At 44.8% G+C, this 19,378-nt stretch overlaps 1 protein-coding gene across 1 annotated transcript in view; it reads left to right on the top strand.

The window, feature by feature from the left end:
• The window catches only part of LOC122816707 (transformation/transcription domain associated protein), a gene marked incomplete in the record, with an annotated part of 2,794,447 nt that overhangs the window by 2,161,355 nt on the left and 613,714 nt on the right, over positions 1-19,378 (top strand). Inside the window, 1 exon segment of the mRNA XM_044089697.1 lies at positions 17,182-17,373. Within this exon segment, the coding sequence (XP_043945632.1) occupies positions 17,182-17,373 (192 nt within the window).

Genomic DNA, 19,378 nt, shown 5'->3' with positions numbered 1-19,378 from the left:
TACCTATGATGTGTGACGAGAGCAGAGAAGTGATTCAGGATGGCACATGTGCACAACACTCCTTTCCAGGAGCGGTGACATAATGGGTTTGGAATAGGCAGTCAAGAAGCCAGGCGGAGACTGTTATACTGGGAAGGATCTCCCACTCCCAATTAAATTCCTCTGCACCTGTATAGTTATAGATACTATCAAATAATTGGAACCAGGGTACCATTAATGCAGTCATCCCGGCTACGATACAGAACGTGGAGCTGTAGTTCGTGGAATGCAGTGGCTATGAAATAACGATTGAAAAGAAAAGAAAAAATGTGTATGTATACACACACACACACACACACACACACACACACACACGTTTTTTTCTTATGGAAAGCGCCGTGGTGGGCACAGTTATGTGGGGTGTTTAGGTAAGCTAAGTGGTGCATTGCAGGGGGCATGACTGCTGGTTTTCCAAATAAGTTACCGTCAACTTGAGCTTCTTGCTGGTATATATGCTTCATAATTTTGAATGATGGATTGTTAGGCACAAAAAGTCACTCTGTCTAGTATGACCGTGCTTTACAATGGCTAAAAGTCATAGCTGTACACATAGCTGACATTTTTGCCATCAGATTTAGATTTAAAAATACATAGTAAACTAATTAAGCTTAAATAAAGATTCTTGACAGTGACTGATGATACTGGGTTTATTAACAAGAAACTAAGAACTAATATAATGTCTTGTTTCTGATCCTCTGCTGTGGACAGTGGTGATTTTTATATGGCAGCGCTATATGTAATACTCAGAGACTGAGACGTGCTGCTCTACGTTTACAACGACTGGAGCAAAATAACTGAAGGGGAATCCTCCAACTGTACTACTATTGAGTAACCAGGGGTTGCTGCAGAGTTGGTGTTGACTCCTCCTGCAGCTCGTGAAATTACACTTTTAGTACTGTAGTATTAACTCCTATAATACAAATGGAAATATTCACCCAATCATCTCCCATGAATAGCAAATCCCTCCAATAAATGTAATCAACAGCTCATCCGTCAGCTTGTCACTGAAAAATGAGTGATGTCCAAGATAAACCTAACAAGCTCAGACGGGAACAACTGCTTTTACATAAATTCACCAATCACTGGAACTAATCTGTTTTGAATACTAGATTGCTTCAGCATGTGATTTTGTATCTGAGATGTTAGTTCTCTATTTTTGATGTATATAAGTGTTTTACATAGCATTTTATGGTCTGATAAAGCAGTTTTATTTTTATCGTGAAAGCGCTTACCGTTTTAATAAGTCTAGCTGTGGTAGCCTGGAGTTCTTGCTTTTCTCGTTAGTACATGTTTTTGTGTTTCACTTGATGAAGTTTATAACTAGGGCAGGGTAAAGGGGGCAACTGCCCTGTGTGCAAGATTTTAGGGGGGATAATTGGTGGGTGCCACTAGTGAGGAAGTGCAATACAAGGGGTTTCAGAAATATAGGCCAATACTGCATCACGGTCACGGCCGAAGAGCTGAAACACAACTGCTTGTGATAATTTAAATCTGAAGCTGCTTGCTTGTAATATATATATATATATATATATATATATATATATATATTTATATATATATATATATAATAAGGAGCATGCAAAAATTCATTCAGAGAAGCTGTTTGCATGTTACTTAAGTTTTCTTTTCATTCTTCAACTCAAAGTTAATGGGGGGGGGGGGGTACCAGTCTGGCAAAAAAATTTCTACAATTACAAAAGGTTTTCAACTCGGCTACCTCTGTAGTCCACTCCATGTCATCCATTTCAGAAACTTTTTGTAATGCTTAGCTTGTGTTACATTTATGCTGACTGCCAGGAACACCACTACTGTACTCTTATTTAGCAAAGTCATTTCAATCAACCTTCCCAGTGCCGACACTACAATCTCAGGCTTTGAACACTAGTCAAGCTACGGCTAAGGCTAAGCTAAGAAATAAAAAAAAAAAAGACTACCATTCAAAAACCGCTCTGCTTGTCAAACATAAATTAAATTTATTAAACATAGTACTCGAAGCGGGCAGCTAGAAGCAAAGGCGCTAAGGTGTTGTTCTTAACTTTCCTTTTCTGTTTCGTGAGCCCACAGATGTTCATCGTGTTTCACTGTTGCAGTCATTACTCTTGGGTTACCCTGCTGGCAGGCTACCCTCGGTCGGCCAGAATTCCAAAGTCTAGGTCCGGCGTCGGTTGCTGTCGCCTCTTCCCTGACGTCAGTGCGCCAGGGGTATAAAAGATGCAGCTGAGATTTTCAAATCCGAATTTCAGGACCGAAGTCTTCATTAAAGCTAAGTACTCCGTTGGGGAAACTTTTTTCTTGCTCCAGACTGATGTCAGAAAAAGTTAACAATTGTATTTCTTGTGGGAAGCAAATACTTCATAAGGATTTTCACTCTTACTGTATTCCTTGCCTAGGCCCTGATCACAACGTTGCTAGCTGTCTGTTTTGTGCTAGATTTAACCAACGCAGTATCAAGCGTTGGTTCGATTTTGCATTTCATTACTTTGGCCGAAGATTTAATTATATAATGCCGTCGGAACAGCCGACAACCGGAGTTTACAAAAAACGCAAGGACAAGGAAAAGGATAGGCATCCAAGGTCCAAAACCGACGACGAAGCCTCTGCTAGGCCAGTTGCCGGTTCGCCGGTTCTCAGTGAGGCGCTTTCGCAGCCCCTGGCGCCCGCTACCTCAGAGCCACAGGCCGCTTCTGACTCCCACGTGGAGCCGACTGGGCCTCTGGAAACTCAAGGTATTGGACACTTGGAAATCATTCCCTCAGATGGGTCCGGAGCCGCTGGGCAGGCATCGGCTTCTGAGGGTGTCTTCAGACCTACACAACTATATATTAAGCCATCTTCAGCTTCAAAGACAAAGACTAAAGCAGCTCTAAAGACAAAGAAACAAGTACAGCATTCTCCTTCTCAGACTTCCATGCCTAAAAAACAGATGCTCAAAATGGCCGAAGACCTAATTAGTTTGATCAGGGGCTCTCATCCCCCTCCTGATAAGAGGCCTAGGCAAGAGACTGAGTATGATTCTTCTGATCAGGTTTCTATTTCCTCTGATTCCTCTTCTGAACAGGATTACTCCATGCTTCCCTATGAGGATTCTGATGCTGAAGAATCCATTCCTTCAGCCTCTCCTCCCGAGGATTATTCTTTTGGGGAAACCCTACATACCATGAGGGAGCATTTCCACTGGGAGAGCCAAGATTATTCTGAATCTAAGAAAAGGCTCAGAGACTTTCTGCTACTTCCTCAGCACAGACCCCTTGCTATTCCACCTGTCCTGGATATTGTAGATGATGTATTTTTAGAGTCCGGCCTGTCCCCTGACTCTCTACCCCCTGCACCTCCTAAGCCAGACAGGTACTACAGGGTGCCGGATTCTCATAAATTCCTATATAAAAACCCCGCTGCTGACCCATAAACTATATCTCAGGGTCCCAAAGGGGTTAAAGCTTCCACTGCAAAAAACCCTGTCCCCTCTGATAGGGATTCTAGGGCTCTAGACAGATGGGGGGAAAAAGTCTACACTTCTGCTACCCTGGCTGTGAGGGCTTTAAATTGTCAATTTCATATGCTTAAATATCAGAAATATTTAATGTCACTGCTTAAACAGAAATTGTTGCCAAATACTGAAGGTTCAGAGAACAAAGAATTGCAGGATTTATTGCATGCAGCTGAACAAGTGGGAAAGCATACTTTGCAATGTGGTTATGATTCACTGGAGGCCTCTTGCAGGGCCGCTGTTACAGGTTCTGTTATTAGAAGGCATGCTTGGTTAAAGGAACAGAATCTGCCTGATCATGTTAAAGCAAAATTATTAGATGCACCATTACAGCATGATACTTTGTTTGGTACTAAAGCAGAAGAGGCGTTGAAAAAAAATGGAGGATAAAGCAAAATCCATGCAGTCAAGGATTTCTTACAAGTGCAGCCACCCAGGTTTAGCAGGAACTGGCCCACCAAAAATTGGTCCTTTCCAGTGTCAGACAGACCACAAAGAGGCAGATACAGGCATCCCAGAGGCAGATCTCAGCCCCAAGGCTCATACAGGCCTAAACAATGGGGTGCTCCTACCTCCAAAAGCGGAGAAGACAAATCACAACCTTACAGGAAACGGTCCCAATGACTTTCCTCTACCAGATCCAAGCACTTTTCTTTTGGCAGCCCCCTTAGGGGGAAAACTAGCACTTTTTTCATCAAATTGGCAAATGATTACCCAAGACAAATGGGTCCTGGACTTAGTGTCCCAAGGCTACAGGTTCCACTTTCACACCCTACCAAGGTCAAAAGGTATGCCAGACCTGCCACACAATCAATGGGCAGAGGCACAAAAACAAATTACAGCCCTCATGGACATGAGGGACATTCAGCAAGTACCACAACAAGAGCAGAGGCAAGGAATTTACTCCAGACTTTTTCTAGTACCCAGAAAGGACAAAACCTGGAGACCAATACTGGACCTGTCAATTTTAAATACGTTTCTGGAAGTTCCAAAATTCAAAATGTTGACTCTACAGCAGCTACTGCCCATGCTGGGCAAGAAGGCTTGGCTCGTACCTTTGGACCTAAAAGAGCCATACCTGCATGTCCCAATCAGACAATCTTGCAGAAGATACCTCAGATTCATAGCTGGCTCAATGCATTACCAGTTCTCTGCACTGCCCTTTGGCTTATCTACTGCGCCCAGGGTCTTCACAAAATGCCTGGCACCAGTAATTGCGTTTTGCAGACAAAAAGGAATTCAAATATATCCCTACTTGGACGACTGCCTAATTCAAGCAGAGAACAAAGACATTCTTCTGAAGCATCTGGCGTATGTAAAAAGATTACTAATTTGCCTAGGATTCACAATAAACGAAAAGAAATCAAACCTAGTGCCCTCTCAAGAGATAATATAGGGTACAAGCTTAAATACAACTGCCCAGATGGCTTATCTCACACCAGACAAACAAAAACATCTGACTACTTACTTCAAGAAATTGGCAACACAAACCCACTTATCTGCAAGGAAAATCCTGCAGGACTTGGGTTTCATGGCATCTTGCATTCTACTAATTCCATATGCCAGACTGCATATGAGGAAACTACAATGGTACCTAAAAAGTGTTTGGACTCAGCATTGCGACAGCCTGGAGGCAGTAATTGCACTCATTCCCTGCCTACAACAGGAGTTTCGATGGTGGGCAGAAGCCTGTCGCCACAACAAGGGTCTGCCATTCAGTTTACCCACAGCCAGACAGACACTGACAATGGATGCATCAGATTATGCCTGGGGAAGCCCATATGGCAATTAAATGTATTCAGGGCACATGGTCTGCAAACCAGATGCATCTTCACATCAATCAGAAATAGATGCTAGCTGTTCAAAATGCCCTGACAGCTTTCAAGGACCTGCTTCATCCAGGAGAGTTACTGATAAAGACAGACAACACTACGGTCATATGGTACATAAACAAGCAGGGAGGTACGCATTCCTACCCCCTATGCAGACAAACAATGACCTTATGGGACACAGCATTGGCTTTTCAAATTCACCTGCAAGCACAATTCCTGCCAGGAAAAACAAATACTCTGGCAGACGAACTAAGCAGAAACCTCATGGACCCCCCACGAATGGAAACTCTATCCACAAGTCTTCAGCATGATAATAAGGAAATCGGGACGCCCAGACATTGATCTATTTTCCTCCCCTCACAACTGCCAGTTGCAGAGATTTTGCACAAGGATTTATCACAAGCAAGCATGGAAAGTGGATGCCCTATCCTTCAGCTGGAAAAATCTAACTGTATATGCTTTTCCCCCACTGCCTCTCCTTCCCAGGGTACTCCTAAAGGTCAGACAAGAGAAGCCAAAAATGATACTGATTGCACCAGACTGGCCATGCCAGCACTGGTACCCAATCCTAAAGAGCTTGTCTCAAGGTCCAGCATGGATATCTCAGACTTCTCACTTGCTGACCCAACAAAACAATCAGATCCTGCACAGCCAACTCAGGACCTTAAATCTGGCAGCATGGCGGATAATGTAACCATTCAGAACACTCCTCTTTCAAAAGCTGTTATGGATGTTATCTTGGAGGCCAGGAGGCCCAGCACCAGAAAATCTTATGCAGAAAAATGGAAGAGATTCTGTGCTTGGAACCAGGAAGAAGGCATTGACACGTGTGTACGAAATATCCCTCAGATTTTACAATACTTAACTGAGATGCTGAACAAAGGCCTTTCCTTCTCGTCAATTAAGATTCATGCCTCTGCTGTTTCAGCCCACTACAACACGGAACCACCTATTTTTTCTCATCCTTTAATAAGGCAGTACCTCAGAGGGGCCAAAAACATTAGGCCTCCAAGGAGAGCACCAATTCCGGCCTGGGACCTCAATTATGTTTTGGAAAAACTCACACTGCCTCCTTTTGAGCCAGCATCAACAGCAGACATAAAATTCCTATCCTGGAAAACAGCTGTGCTCCTAGCAATAACCTCCACAAGGTGGGTCTCGGAGTTACAAGCACTCATGGCTGTGGAACCTTTCATCCAGACAGAGTTTCTCTGAGGACAAACCCTATATTTATGCCTAAGGTGGTGTCTAGTGTGGCCCTTAACCAAACCATTCACTTACCAACCTTTTTATCCTAATCCACAGAACAAGGGTGAGAAAATTCTGCATTCTTTGGACATGCACAGGCAGTTACGCTTCTACTTGGACAGAACTAAAGCTTTCAGAAAGACTGAGCAACTTTTAGTGTCGTATGCTGCAGGATCACAAGGAAAGGCTATCTCAAAACAGACTATTTCAAAATGGATAGGCCATTGCATCCGTTTCTGCTATTTTCAACATGGCAAATCAGTGCCTAAGGGCATTAGGCCTCATTCCACCAGAGCAGCAGCCACTTCAGCAGCCTTCCTCAGAGGAGTACCAACCAAAGATCTCTTAGAGGCTGCAACTTGGAGTTCAGTGCACACCTTCACAAAGCACTACCACTTACCTCTTTACTTTAAGTCCAGAGCAGGCTTTGCCACTGCAGTCCTGCAGGGCCTCATAGCCTCTCCTAATTCTATTTAGCCTAGCACCCTTCCTCAGCTTTGGGATTCAACCCAAGAGTAATGACTGCAACAGTGAAACATGAACATAGTACAGTTGTGTACCTACCATAAATGTAGATGTTCGAGTGTATTCACTGTTGCAGTCCAAGTTACCCACCCACCCACCATCCCCCTTTCTTTGCTGGGACTTATCTGCACTTTTCTATCCTATACAACCTATTTGGTGTATTTGCTTGTAGATGAAGGAAATGTTATTTTGGTGCATGCTTTTTTATTGGCATATTTTTCAGCCTACCAGTTTGGGGGCACCTGACATCTGGGGCAAGAAAATGGTGTCGGCTGCATCTTTTATACCCCTGGCGCACTGACGTCAGGGAAGAGGCGACAGCAACTGACGCCGGACCTAGACTTTGGAATTCTGGCCGACCGAGGGTAGCCTGCCAGCAGGATAACCCAAGAGTAATGACTGCAACAGTGAATACACAACATCTACATTTATGGTAGGTACACAACTGTACTTTCCCGCACACACTACACAGAGCTACAGCACTGACACACAAACTTCTTCCCTATCTAACAGTTACAGTAGATAGAATACAGATAATGGGAATACGTTCGCACCTTCACATTTATAGGACAAACTTCTATGATAGTGAACGTGCCTAAGGCGGGATTTTTTTTTTTTTTTGATATTAAACAAACTTTCCACCATTGCTAATTTTTTCCCCACGTACCCATAACCAACCAAGCACGTACCCCTGGGGGTCCGAGTACCCCGGGTTGGGAATAGCTGCTTTAGCATATGTATCTGTGACATTGCATAACTCATCTGTTAAATATTGCATTTAAAGTTTTAATGTTATGTAGTCCAATCTCGCCTACATTCTTACTCACGGGTTTGGAGCCGAATATCGGCTCCGACTCAGCCAATTTTTTTTACTAGCTCGAAGTCTCTCATTGGCTGGGCCAAGCAGGTATCCCATACTGCCCTGCTCCATAATCCCAGATCTCGTTTGCCGCTCGTGTAGCTAGGACGTGGTCTCGCTTGGCTGTGGCTAAGTACCTTTATTTTTTCAATCTCTCTCGAGAAATTTGCTGATTTCAACCCAAAAGCTGTTTTAATAGCTATTTTGCATACTGTGGATTATTTTTGTGCGTTTTCTTGTCTGTAGTTGGTATCCCTAATTTCCGGTGGGCTAGGCCCGTTTGAGTTAGAGGACCTAGTCCTTCTTTTCTGAGTGTTGTAGTTGCTTAAAGTTTGTCTGTTGCTAAACTAAGCTAGCTCTTGGCTTTTTTCTTGTTGTGGATTGTGTGTGTGTCTTGGAGAGCTGTTTTACTTAGAGGTTCTTGGTTGTGGTAGAGTGTTTACTGTTTTCCCGCCTTGCTGTGTTATTCCTCGTCTGGTTGTTTCAAGATGTCTAAAGAGCAGAAGGAACATAAACCTTCCGGTTTCAAAAAATGTGCCAAGTGTGGTTACAAGATGTCCATCACGGATGGACATTCTGTATGTGTTTATTGCTTAGGTGCAATTCATTTACAAGAGTCTTGCAGCTTCTGTCATGCCTTCAGTCCGAGGGTGCTTCAGGAGAGGAAAAATTAATATTGAAGGGTCTCTTGAACCTTCGTTTGAGGAGTCTTTGGACTCGGCCTTTGGTTCTCAGGCCAAGCCTAAGGCTTCAAAGGCAAAGAAAAAATTTCCGGCTCCGTCTGTTTCTTTGGAGCCACCGGAGAAACTTTCGAAACTTGACTCTGCCTCCTCGGCTCCTATGTCCTCGGGGCCGCAGGAGGTATCTGTGGTACTGGAATCGGCTTAGGCTCCTATTTTACTGGAACCAATTCGGAGCCGATTTCCCAGTGTTAGGAATGCTTCTCCTGACAGGAGATCCCATTCTCCATCCCTGTCCTCCAAATCCTCCAGGCTTTCTGATTTGGATGTTGATAGGGTGGTGCAGAGGCTCCTCCAGTCGCTGGTGTTGGCTAAATTATTTTCGGCTCCGACCCAGTCGGCTCCGGAGCCTGTCCCGTTGGTTGTGTCGATGGTTCCTCCGTGTGCTTCCTTGTCTTCGGAGCCGGAGTGCTCCGAGTGATGTTCTTGCGCCGGCTCCGATACCCCTTAAAGGTTTATCGGTGCCGACGTCGGCTCCAACCCTGTCTGCTCCTTCCACAGGTTTCAGCACTTGTGTTTCCTCGGTCGGGTCCGAGGGGGATGTTTCAGGACACCCATCGGTTCCGAGCCTCCCTCTCATTGCATCGGCTCGGGGGATCCTGACTCCAATCATGGCCTCGGTAGCCCGTCGGTCCTCAGATTTGGGAGGACCGGCCTTCTAGGCCATGCAGAGCACACTGGCCAAAACGTCAGTTACATCACCCGGATCGGTCATTCTGTCCCATTCCACCATGGCAAAAGCCTCTGACGCCCCCCTGTCCGTAGATGGCGGAGCCCAAAGGTCTGGGGATACCCCCATGAATGATCCCCAACTTTCTGAGGGTCCCTCAGAGTCTGTGGCCCCCAGAAAGAAGACGTGCAAGAGGAAGCACATAGACTCCCAGGACGAGTCTCTCACTTCTGATACCAACCTCGAGGAGTTGGAGGGGTCCCCCAAGTCGTCCTCTGATGATGTCTCTTTCTCCGACATCCTGGAGATTTTGAGGCAGAGGGGCGACTGGCCCTCCAAAACCCCCCTCCGAGGAGGAGTCGGTATTCCTCAAGGCCTTTGGAGCTCAACCCTCCGCCTCCTGGGTGTCTCCACCCTTCGACGAACTGTTGGATTTAATCTGTCGGAGGGTGTGGGAGAATCCTGATATGGTGGAACCTGTACCCAGAAGGCCCAATAAGTTCCTTTCTGCTCCTACGGGGAAAGAATTTCTGTCCAAAGGGGATTCTGTAGATGCCATGGTGGTGGCGGCGGCCACACAAAAGGAAGTAGCCAAGACTTCTTCCTCCGTCCAACCTCCTAACCAGGAGTCTAGGACTATGGACAGGTACGGGAAGCGTACCCTTTCGTCAGCGACCTTCACCTTACGGTCACTGAACTACCTTTGCCATTTCACTTGGCTCCAGAGAGATCTCCTCAAGGAGTTAGGAGATACTCTAGCGGGTAATGTTTCTGAGGCGTTGGCGCCCACAGTTAACGCTCAGGTGTCTACCCTAAATTCTGTTGTCAACTCGTCCATGGGGCTCATATCGTATGCAGCCGGGGGGGCGGGTAGGGCAGCCAGCTCAGGAGTAGCCCTCAAGAGGTAAGCCTGGTTGCGCCTGTGTCATTTCGCAGAGGCCTTCAAGTCTTCCTTCACTGACGCTCCTTTTGATGGGTCCTCTCTCTTTGGGACCAAAGTGAAAGACACCCTCACCAGATGTGAGCAACAGGGAAAGACCCTGTCTGCCGTAGGGGTCCGTTTTTCCCTCCCCTCTAGGCCTTACCCCAAGGCTCAGAGAGGTGGTAAGATGTGGTTCAAGAAGTCACAGAAGTTTTTCCCTGCCGCACAAGGTGATTCCCCCTCCAGAGGCAGAGGTGGGGGAGGTTATTCAGGAAGACACCGCCCTAGAGGTAGAGTAGGCCCCCGCAACTCGGGAGACCGTGATTCCATTCGCGGTTCTTCCTACCATCGTTCCTAATGTGTTGCCCGACTGTGCTTCTCCGCAGCCAGTCGGGGGCCGCATATCGTTATACGCGGAAGCCTGGGAAAGCATCACCCAGGATCGATGGGTGTTACAAATAGTTTCCAGAGGTTATGCCAGATCCCTTTCGTCAGACCCTCCTCCAGTCAGAAAAATCCCAGACGTTCCACCCAGTCAAAGGGATCACGCAGCCTTAGAGGTTTCAAAGCTGCTAAAGAAAGGAGTTATCCAACCTGTCCCCTCAGACCAGATCGATTAGGGACTTACTCAAGACTCTCTCTTTGGTACCGAAAAAAACAGGGGACCTGAGACCCATTCTAGATCTCAGCCGAGTAAACCACTACATGCAAAAGTCCAAGTTCCGAATGGTCACCCTTCAGTCCATTTTTCCGTTGCTGGAAAAAGAAGTATGGATGTGCTCCATCGACCTCAAGAATGCTTACTATCATATCAAAATGGACAGGGCATACAGGAGTCACCTACGCTTCCGGCTGGGAGCCAGCCATTTTCAGTTTCGTGCCCTGCGGTCTCACCACAGCCCCCAGGGTGTTCACCAAGTGTTTGGCGGTGGTGACAGCTCACCTGAGACGTCAAGGATTCCAGGTGTTTCCTTATCTGGACGACTGGCTCCTCACCGCTCCCACCAGGCATCTACTCATCCAAGCCAGGGACGCCACCATTACCCTCTGTCAGTGACTTGGAATAACGTTGAACTGGGAAAAGTCTGCCTTGCTGCCCTCACAGCGTGTCACGTTTATAGGCGCAGAGCTAGACACCATCCAAATGCGGGCCTTCTTGCCGCATCAAAGGATCACAATATTACAGAATCAGGTTTGCACACTATTACCCCTCAGGAAAGTACAAGCGAAATGGGTTCTTCAGCTTTTGTGCACCATGGCAGGCACCATTATGCTAGTGCCTCTAGCCAGATTACATATGAGGCTTCTTCAATGGCTTCTGTTTGCCCAATGGTCCTTTCAGCAACTCCCCCTTTCTCACCTGATCTTGCTCACAGACCGATGCAAACAGGATCTCAGTTGGTGGCTATGCTCCACCAATCTGGACGAAGGGAAACAGTTTGTTCCTCCGTCACCTGTCGCCACCGTGACCACGGACGCCTCCCAGATGGGGTGGGCATTATCTTGGCAGGACGGTCCAAGGCACGTGGCGAGATCACGAAGTACATCTGCACATCAATGTCCTACAAATGAGAGCAATACTTCTGGCGTTGCGGGCACTTCAGAGCTTTCTCCCTCTTGGGCCGATCGCGATACATTGGGACAACATGTCCGTGGTATGGTACCTAAACAAACCGGGAGGAATCAGATCTTACCCCCTGTGCAGAGAGGTCATGCGAGTGTGGCAGTGGGCAGTATCTTCCCAACAGTTCCTAGTGGCAGCGCACATTCTAGGGAAGGCCAATGTGATAGCAGACAGGCTGAGCAGAGCTATTCTCATGCCTTACATGTGGTCCCTGAACCCTCGGGTTGCGGAACAGATATTCAACAGGTGGGGTCAGCCTTGCTGCGACCTTTTTGCCAATCCCCTCAATGCCAAATGCAGCAATTACCTCACCCTGATCCCCCCACAGAGGGAATCACCCAGGGACGCCCTAGTCTACGATTGGCCCTCCGGTCTGCTCTATGCTTTCCCTCCGTTTCCTCTGTTGCCAAGAGTGATTCAGAAAGCCCTATCCTTGGGAAGCAAGATGATTCTAATTGCTCCACACTGGCCTCGCCAAGTCTGGTTCTCCTTTCTCCATCCATTCGTGGTGGACACTCCTTGGATTCTGGACCCAGTACCAGACCTACTGACACACATGTCGGGACAGTTCCACCCCTCTCTGCGGACCCTCAGGTTGACAGCCTGGCTACTCCACTTCCGTCGCTAGTCAGGCTTCATCATTTTTCACCTGAGGTAGTACACATTTTATCGTCCCCTCATAAGTCTTCGACTAGGAAGATTTATTCCAGCAAATGGAAGAGGTTTTCTATTTGGGCTTATGCTCAAGGAATCGACCCCTACACAGCCCCAATTCCTGCAGTTTTGGAGTTCTTGTCCATGCCCTTTCAGCAGGGTTCTGCTCCTGCCACTATTAAAGTCCAGTTGGCAGCTATTTCTAGCTTTCATACCTCCTATGAGCCTTCCCTTATGGCTCACAAACTCTGTAAGGCCTTTTTAAAGGGCACCTTATTACTCCGGCCTCCTATTTCTGAACCTATTATGCCTTGGGATTTAAACCTGGTTTTGCAAGCCCTTACCTCCCCACCTTTCGAACCGGCTGCCACCTGCGAGTTAAAGTTTTTGTCTTGGAAAACGGCTTTCCTGATAGCCATTACATCAGCCAGAAGAGTGTCGGAGATTCAAGCCCTCTCCATTAAACCCCCGTATTTAATTTTTCATAAGGACAGAGTCTCTCTTCGACCTAACCCATCCTTTCTCCCTAAAGTTACATCCACTATTAATCTCAACCAGTCTATTGAGCTCCCAGTGTTCTTCCCTCAATTTTCAAACAAGGCAGAGTTTAGATTTCATCAACTGGATGTGCACAAACAATTGCGATTCTATCTACACAGGACCAAACATCTACAAAAGTCTGACCAATTGTTTGTTTCCTTTTCAGAAAATAGAGCGGGATCCTCTATTTCCAAGGTTACCATTTCCAGATGGATTGCTAATTGTATTTCCTTTATTTATTCTTCAGCAGGAAAAACTCTACCGTTCCCCGTCAAGGCTCAATCTACTAGGGCTGTTTCTGCGTCTATAGCATACCATGCCAGACTATCCTTGGATGATATTTGTGCTGTAGCCATGTGGACTTCCCCCATACCTTTGTTACTCATTACAAACTGGACGTGGCCTCTAGGGGTCGGGCTTCCTTTGGTTCCACAGTCCTCAGGAGTGTCTTCCTTTGAGCCTCCCAGGATAGAGGTGCTGGGGACACTGTCCCGTGAGTAAGAATGTAGGCGAGATTGGACTACATAACATCAAGAAGTTATGTATTCACCATAACGTTCGATGTATGTAGTCCATCTCGCCTCACATTCTTGCTTACCCTCCCACCTGCCCCCTTCCTGGAGGATCTGGAGGTTAGGATTGGTACTAGAGTACCCTTCAATAATAGTTGGGTTTTTCTTACCTCCGTGGTAGTTTACATTGTAGTTTTTGTCGTTGTGCATGGGGTGTGTTTGTGGTTTTGCAGCAAACTAGATCTGGGGTTATGGAGCAGGGCAGCATGGGATACCTGCTTGGCCCAGCCAATGAGAGACTTCAAGCTAGTAAAAAAATTGGCCGAGTCGGAGCCGATATTCAGCTCCGAACCTGTGAGTAAGAATGTGAGGCGAGATGGACTACATACATCGAACGTTATGGTGAGTACATAACTTCTTGTTTTAATCTATTGCGTGTGTGTATATGTGTGTGTGTATGTATATATAAATGTGTGTGTGTATGTGTATATATATATATATATATATATATATATATATATGTGTGTGTGTGTGTGTATATATATATATATATATGTGTATAAATATATATATGTATGTGTGTGTGTGTGTGTGTGTGTGTGTATATATATATATATATATATATATATATGTGTGTGTGTGTGTGTGTGTGTGTATTATTTACTTGGCTGAGACAGGTAATTAAAGGCTGTGACTGTTAATGAGATGAGCTGCTTCCTGTATTCCACAGTTCAGTTCCCTCAGCCAACATTTTGCCTGCCGTATGACTCTTAGCAAGTCACTTAACCAGACAGTGCTTTGAGGCTGAGTTTGAAGAAGGTCCATGACGATCAGTGCTCTCCCCTGATTAACAAGGGAAAACTAAATATGTAGATGATAGGCCTGGTGAAGAAAGATGTTCCTCCACAGTGGCACTTTTTCATTAACATTGAAAAAAGCTGATGCCCTTTAAATGCTGTCACCTAAGAGGGTGGATCAACTTACTGGGTACTCTGGTGCTGACTTCTCTGTGTTTCATCAGTCCAACATAAGCCTTAAAGACAACAGAATTTGGATAACACTTTACCTAGCAAATATTGGAGTGCTTTGAACAGAGTGTGATATGTTAGAGCTCAGTATAATCAGCTACTTATCCCACCTGCCCCAGTTCCATGTGAGTTTGTTGAGGAAGGAGCAATTCTCAGTCAAGGAAGAGGCCTCCTCAGCATCTGAGAAAGGCCTTCTAGTGTCATGTGGTCCAATCATGCCTTTTAGTGCCGGTGAATGCTGTTAGGTTGACAATTCCACCGGCAGTCCTGCTGATGTCCTTGCCGCAGTCTGGCACTGCTATTAGGTTTAAGTTCTCCATGTCTGTCCTGATTTGGAGAACCATTACAAAGGACTGGTAGTTTCTAGAAGTGGTCACCTTCAGCAATATTCTGGAGCTTTGTAGGTCCTCCTCAGAAATGGTTTTACTGGCAGACAAATGTGTTTCATTGGAGCTGTTTGGAGAGGCCCAGACTGCATTGCTAAATATAATGAAGGAGGTTGTCCATACATTAGAAGAAGGGAGATTTGCTCCTTGCTGAAGGGGGTAGACAGGTTCCTTCCCATTCTGTTCCATAGAGATTTTAATCAGTGTATACAATTGTAGGTGGTCATCCTGCAGGAAATCATGCTATTGCTTCAGAAAGGTGACTAGAATGATGTCACTGAGTAGGATGGATGCCTTTTGGCACATTAGTGCCTGGGCCCTCATTGACTACTTTTTTTGCTGTAGGTGGGCATAACAGTGTGTTGCTAATTATTTCTTTCCTTAGTGCCCAGAGTCTTCACCAAGTGTTGGTCAAAATAGCCAAACACCTGCAGTGAAAGGGTTTCCCAGTGCTCTCGTATCTCCGTATCTGGTTGACTGGCTAATGGTAACCCTAACCAGAGACTTATGAGAGGCAGCCTACCTTTGGTTGCCTCCATGGATGAAGTCCCTTTGAGTCTTTTTTTTTTTTTTTTTTTTAATAGGTGCTTTTTCCCAATGGGCATGCTGGGCATCAGCAGTCAACCTGTAAGAGTCCAGCTCATTCATTCTCTTGCCTTGGGATTCCTGGTGAATACATGATTTGTCTAGGAAGTGGTGTCATATAGGCAACAGTGGCAGTGTTTGTGTCCTCACTGTACATGTATTGGCCTAATTCTGCCCCCTTTTGGCTGATTGTGCCTGTGCATAACTGCAGGAGGCATCCTGTGTTCCACTGTATGTGTATACGCTCCCACATCCACGTGCATGAGACTACCGTCACTGGCTTGGGATGTCCATGGCCACATCTCCCAGTCCTTTGGCCAGTGCTAACATGTAAACCTGTACTTGCACAGGAGTAGCTTGTCCTGACCAGGACTAGCATTTACCTGTCCTGCTCAGCTTTTCCAGCACCCAAGCCACTATCTAAACTCTGGTCGTCTGTGTCATTTTCAGGGCTGTACCCATCTATGCCACAGAGTTGGGGATACTGTTGTAATCATTTAGTTAATATGCTGTAGCAGTGAGTCTTATGTCATACTTAATGCATTTACTTGTGGATAGTCAATATAGTTGTAGACTTTCAGAAAGAAAAAACATTGCTGCTGCGAGATTGGTTGCCTTCCTTTTCCCTGTGAAATGAGAATGTATGAAGTTGGCATTAGACCAGTGTCTGTCTGTGTGTGTTTACTTTTTTTTGCATTAGATGACTACTTTCTGTGGATTAGATATGTGGATTTAGTTTTTCTTGCTAAAATGCACTAGGTGTTCTGTTTGGGGATTAGATATGCCTAGCTTAGGCTTCCGTGATAGTATATAAGAGCATTCTTTAATAACATTTGATTATATTACTTCCAAGATAAAAAGAACAGCAAAAGGTTATTGTTTGTCTTACAGTCAGGCTTCCACCTTATATCCTTGAAAGGAGAGTAACCCTCATGCTTCCTATGGATATCTTACCGGAAGTGTGATATCTACCTCTGGCTTTATCCTGTTAATGTGATTTGGTATTTGGTTGTCCTAGCAAAACTGTTTTGTTATAGATGCCTTTATAATGATCACTTTATCTTTACATCTGATCTCATTGCTTCTATATGGCTGTGTCTTTTGGAGTGACTTTTCTTGTTACTGTTCTATACTGAGTACATACATTTGAGACATCTTTTATTACAGTATAATCCCCAAACACATCTACACATTTTTTTTTGTACCGAAGTAATTTTGCTTATGTGTCAGCTAAAGTTGTAAATTTGTCTTTTACCTCTAATGAAAGAATGATTGATTTTACTGTTTTTGAATATCCACTTTCCATATCTCATTTCCTATTTTACATATACTGTGTGTGTTTGAGATGTCTTTCTTGAGTTAACTACCACAGCTTGTTGTAGTAAGACCAAATTCTTGAAGGAATCTTTGGAACTGCAGGGCTAACTTAATTTTCTTTTTATTGCTTGAAAAAATGTGGCATTTAAAATGGTGTTGCCTGTAGTGGAACCGCTGTACTGTCCTTAATAGTGTTATGCATTGTACAATTAGGTGGAACTGAGTTGCCCCAAAGAAATGGCCTGGAAAGTGAATATGTACCGTGGATACCTGGCAATTTGCCATCCTGAAGAGCAGCAGCTTAACTTTATTGAGCGTCTAATGGAGATTGCCAGCAATCTGGCTATTCGTGAATGGCGGAGGCTCCCACACATTGTGTCACACGTCCATACCCCTTTGCTTCAGGTAAGAGCAGTCTGCATTATTCAGATGGACTGGCTTAGTTACAGCCATACCTCTTAATTGTTCAGAATTTTACAGTATATGCAAATTTGTGCCTCGTGTTTTGTCTGTTCCTCATAAAATCTGTGGTTTTCTGGCTAATAATTGATGATTGACACCCCTAAGTGACAGACATTTGAGTTTCAGCACTTCATATTATTCAGGAAGTGCTTGCTAATACAGTACTTGTTACTCTAGCAGCCTTCTAAGTTTATAAGAGCAATATTTAAAATCTTATCTTGATTTTGGGCTTTTGTCCCAGTTATATTTTTTGGCTTTGTCCAGAACTCTTACAATAAGAGGTTGAGAGGTATGGTTACAGCACATAGTGGTTACAATCAGGATTGCTAAAAAGAAGTAATTCATTATGCCTTTGTGTTAAGTGTTGGATGTGTTTGCTGACGTTAGATGAAGCTTCTGTTTTCGATGCATGCAAGTCAGGTAGGACAAGGATATCTAAATCTGGTACCAGCAGAACATATTGCATATCTTACTGATGATTTGGTGATCACTGTCCTAAATTGCATTGTTTACTTTAACGTGTTGGTGTAGCTCTAACCAGCTTTGCTGATGCATTTAGCATGCATCTGCGTACATGAATGTTGTCCACTGACTGAAGGAGATATTCTGACTAATTTCTTTGATGTTGCCATGCACATACCCAGGATGTACCTGTTATTAGCCTAGAGATGTTGACCATACTTTACTGATACCACAGTACTGATTGCTAATGCTGTGCATGCACAGTGCAGTAGTCACTGCTGCACTTGCAGAGTAATTCCACAATCTTTCTTCCTGCTACTGGCCCACGTGGTCACTGTCTAGTTTGCTTCAGACATGTTATTCTTGCCATTGGCTGACTAATTTTATTTAATTTAAAGGAAGGCATAGGTAACGAAATGTCTTACTCTTCAGTGACACTCTTGGTTGCATTGTTGTACCCTAGTCACGTCCATGCAATACCAGATCTTCAGACGAACTCTGTAGGATATGCTTATTATTTGGCTCATCTGCTTTCTCTTACCACAGAATTGAATGTTACTCCATTTAACTTTTGGTAAGTGGCCATCTGTAAATAAATCTCCACTAACTTTCACAGACATGTTGAGATTTTCAGTAAGTTACTGCTCCTTCCTATCTGAATAAACCTTATTAGAGCTCCCACACCTAAAAATGATAAAGCAGTCTGCATATGTGATGCACTGACATCTTCTCATCAACTTTTACCAGCCAACTTAGAAATAAATCTTGAAGCTTGCTGAGCATATATATTGCTTTCAAGTAGTTAAAAAATGTTTGCATCCTTTATAATGCTGGTATTTTATAACAATTTACAGATAAAACCACAGTGCAGATCTCTCTGAAGTTGGGCGGCGCAGTGGCTTAGCAGATCGTGCTGTCACCTCACAGCAAGGTGTTCTCCAGTTCAATTCTTGGCTGAGGTACCTACTGTGTGGAGTCTTCAGGTCCTTCCTCTGTTTGTGTCATTTTTCTCTGGGTGTTCCTATTCCTCTCACACTCCACAGATGCATTTGGTGGACTGGACATACTAAATTGGCCATAGGTGTGTGCGTGCACATGCGCATTCACACCTATTTCACACCTATGGCCAATTTAGTGTGAGTGCGCGTGTGTGCATATGTGTGAGTGGTATAGAAGGAGAACTGTAGCAAGGCTAACCACCTGGTGATTGTCTTTGTTGAAGTGACACCCAGACCCCATGTGGAAAATGGGAAAAGGAGTTGTGGATGGATGGATTTGTCTCTGAAGGCCCCGTACCTTCAGTAGCAGAGATAAGTTTCTTAAAGGGATCCATTCTGCAGTACCATTCATCAAGAGTTTGAGATATCTTACCACTTACTGTCATGCTAAAAGTGTCATCATTTGTCCCGTTAAGTCCAATATACTGAATTTGTGCAGTGTTAGGAAGTGCAGTGGTGGTGAATGTCAAAGAAAGTCTAGAAAAGGC

This window comes from Protopterus annectens, chromosome 12.part0 (assembly GCF_019279795.1).
Source record: "Protopterus annectens isolate FY-2018-M chromosome 12.part0, PAN1.0, whole genome shotgun sequence".
NCBI lineage: Eukaryota > Metazoa > Chordata > Ceratodontiformes > Protopteridae > Protopterus > Protopterus annectens.
Note: the sequence above shows the minus strand (reverse complement) of the source record. Positions and strands in the feature narration are given on the sequence as shown.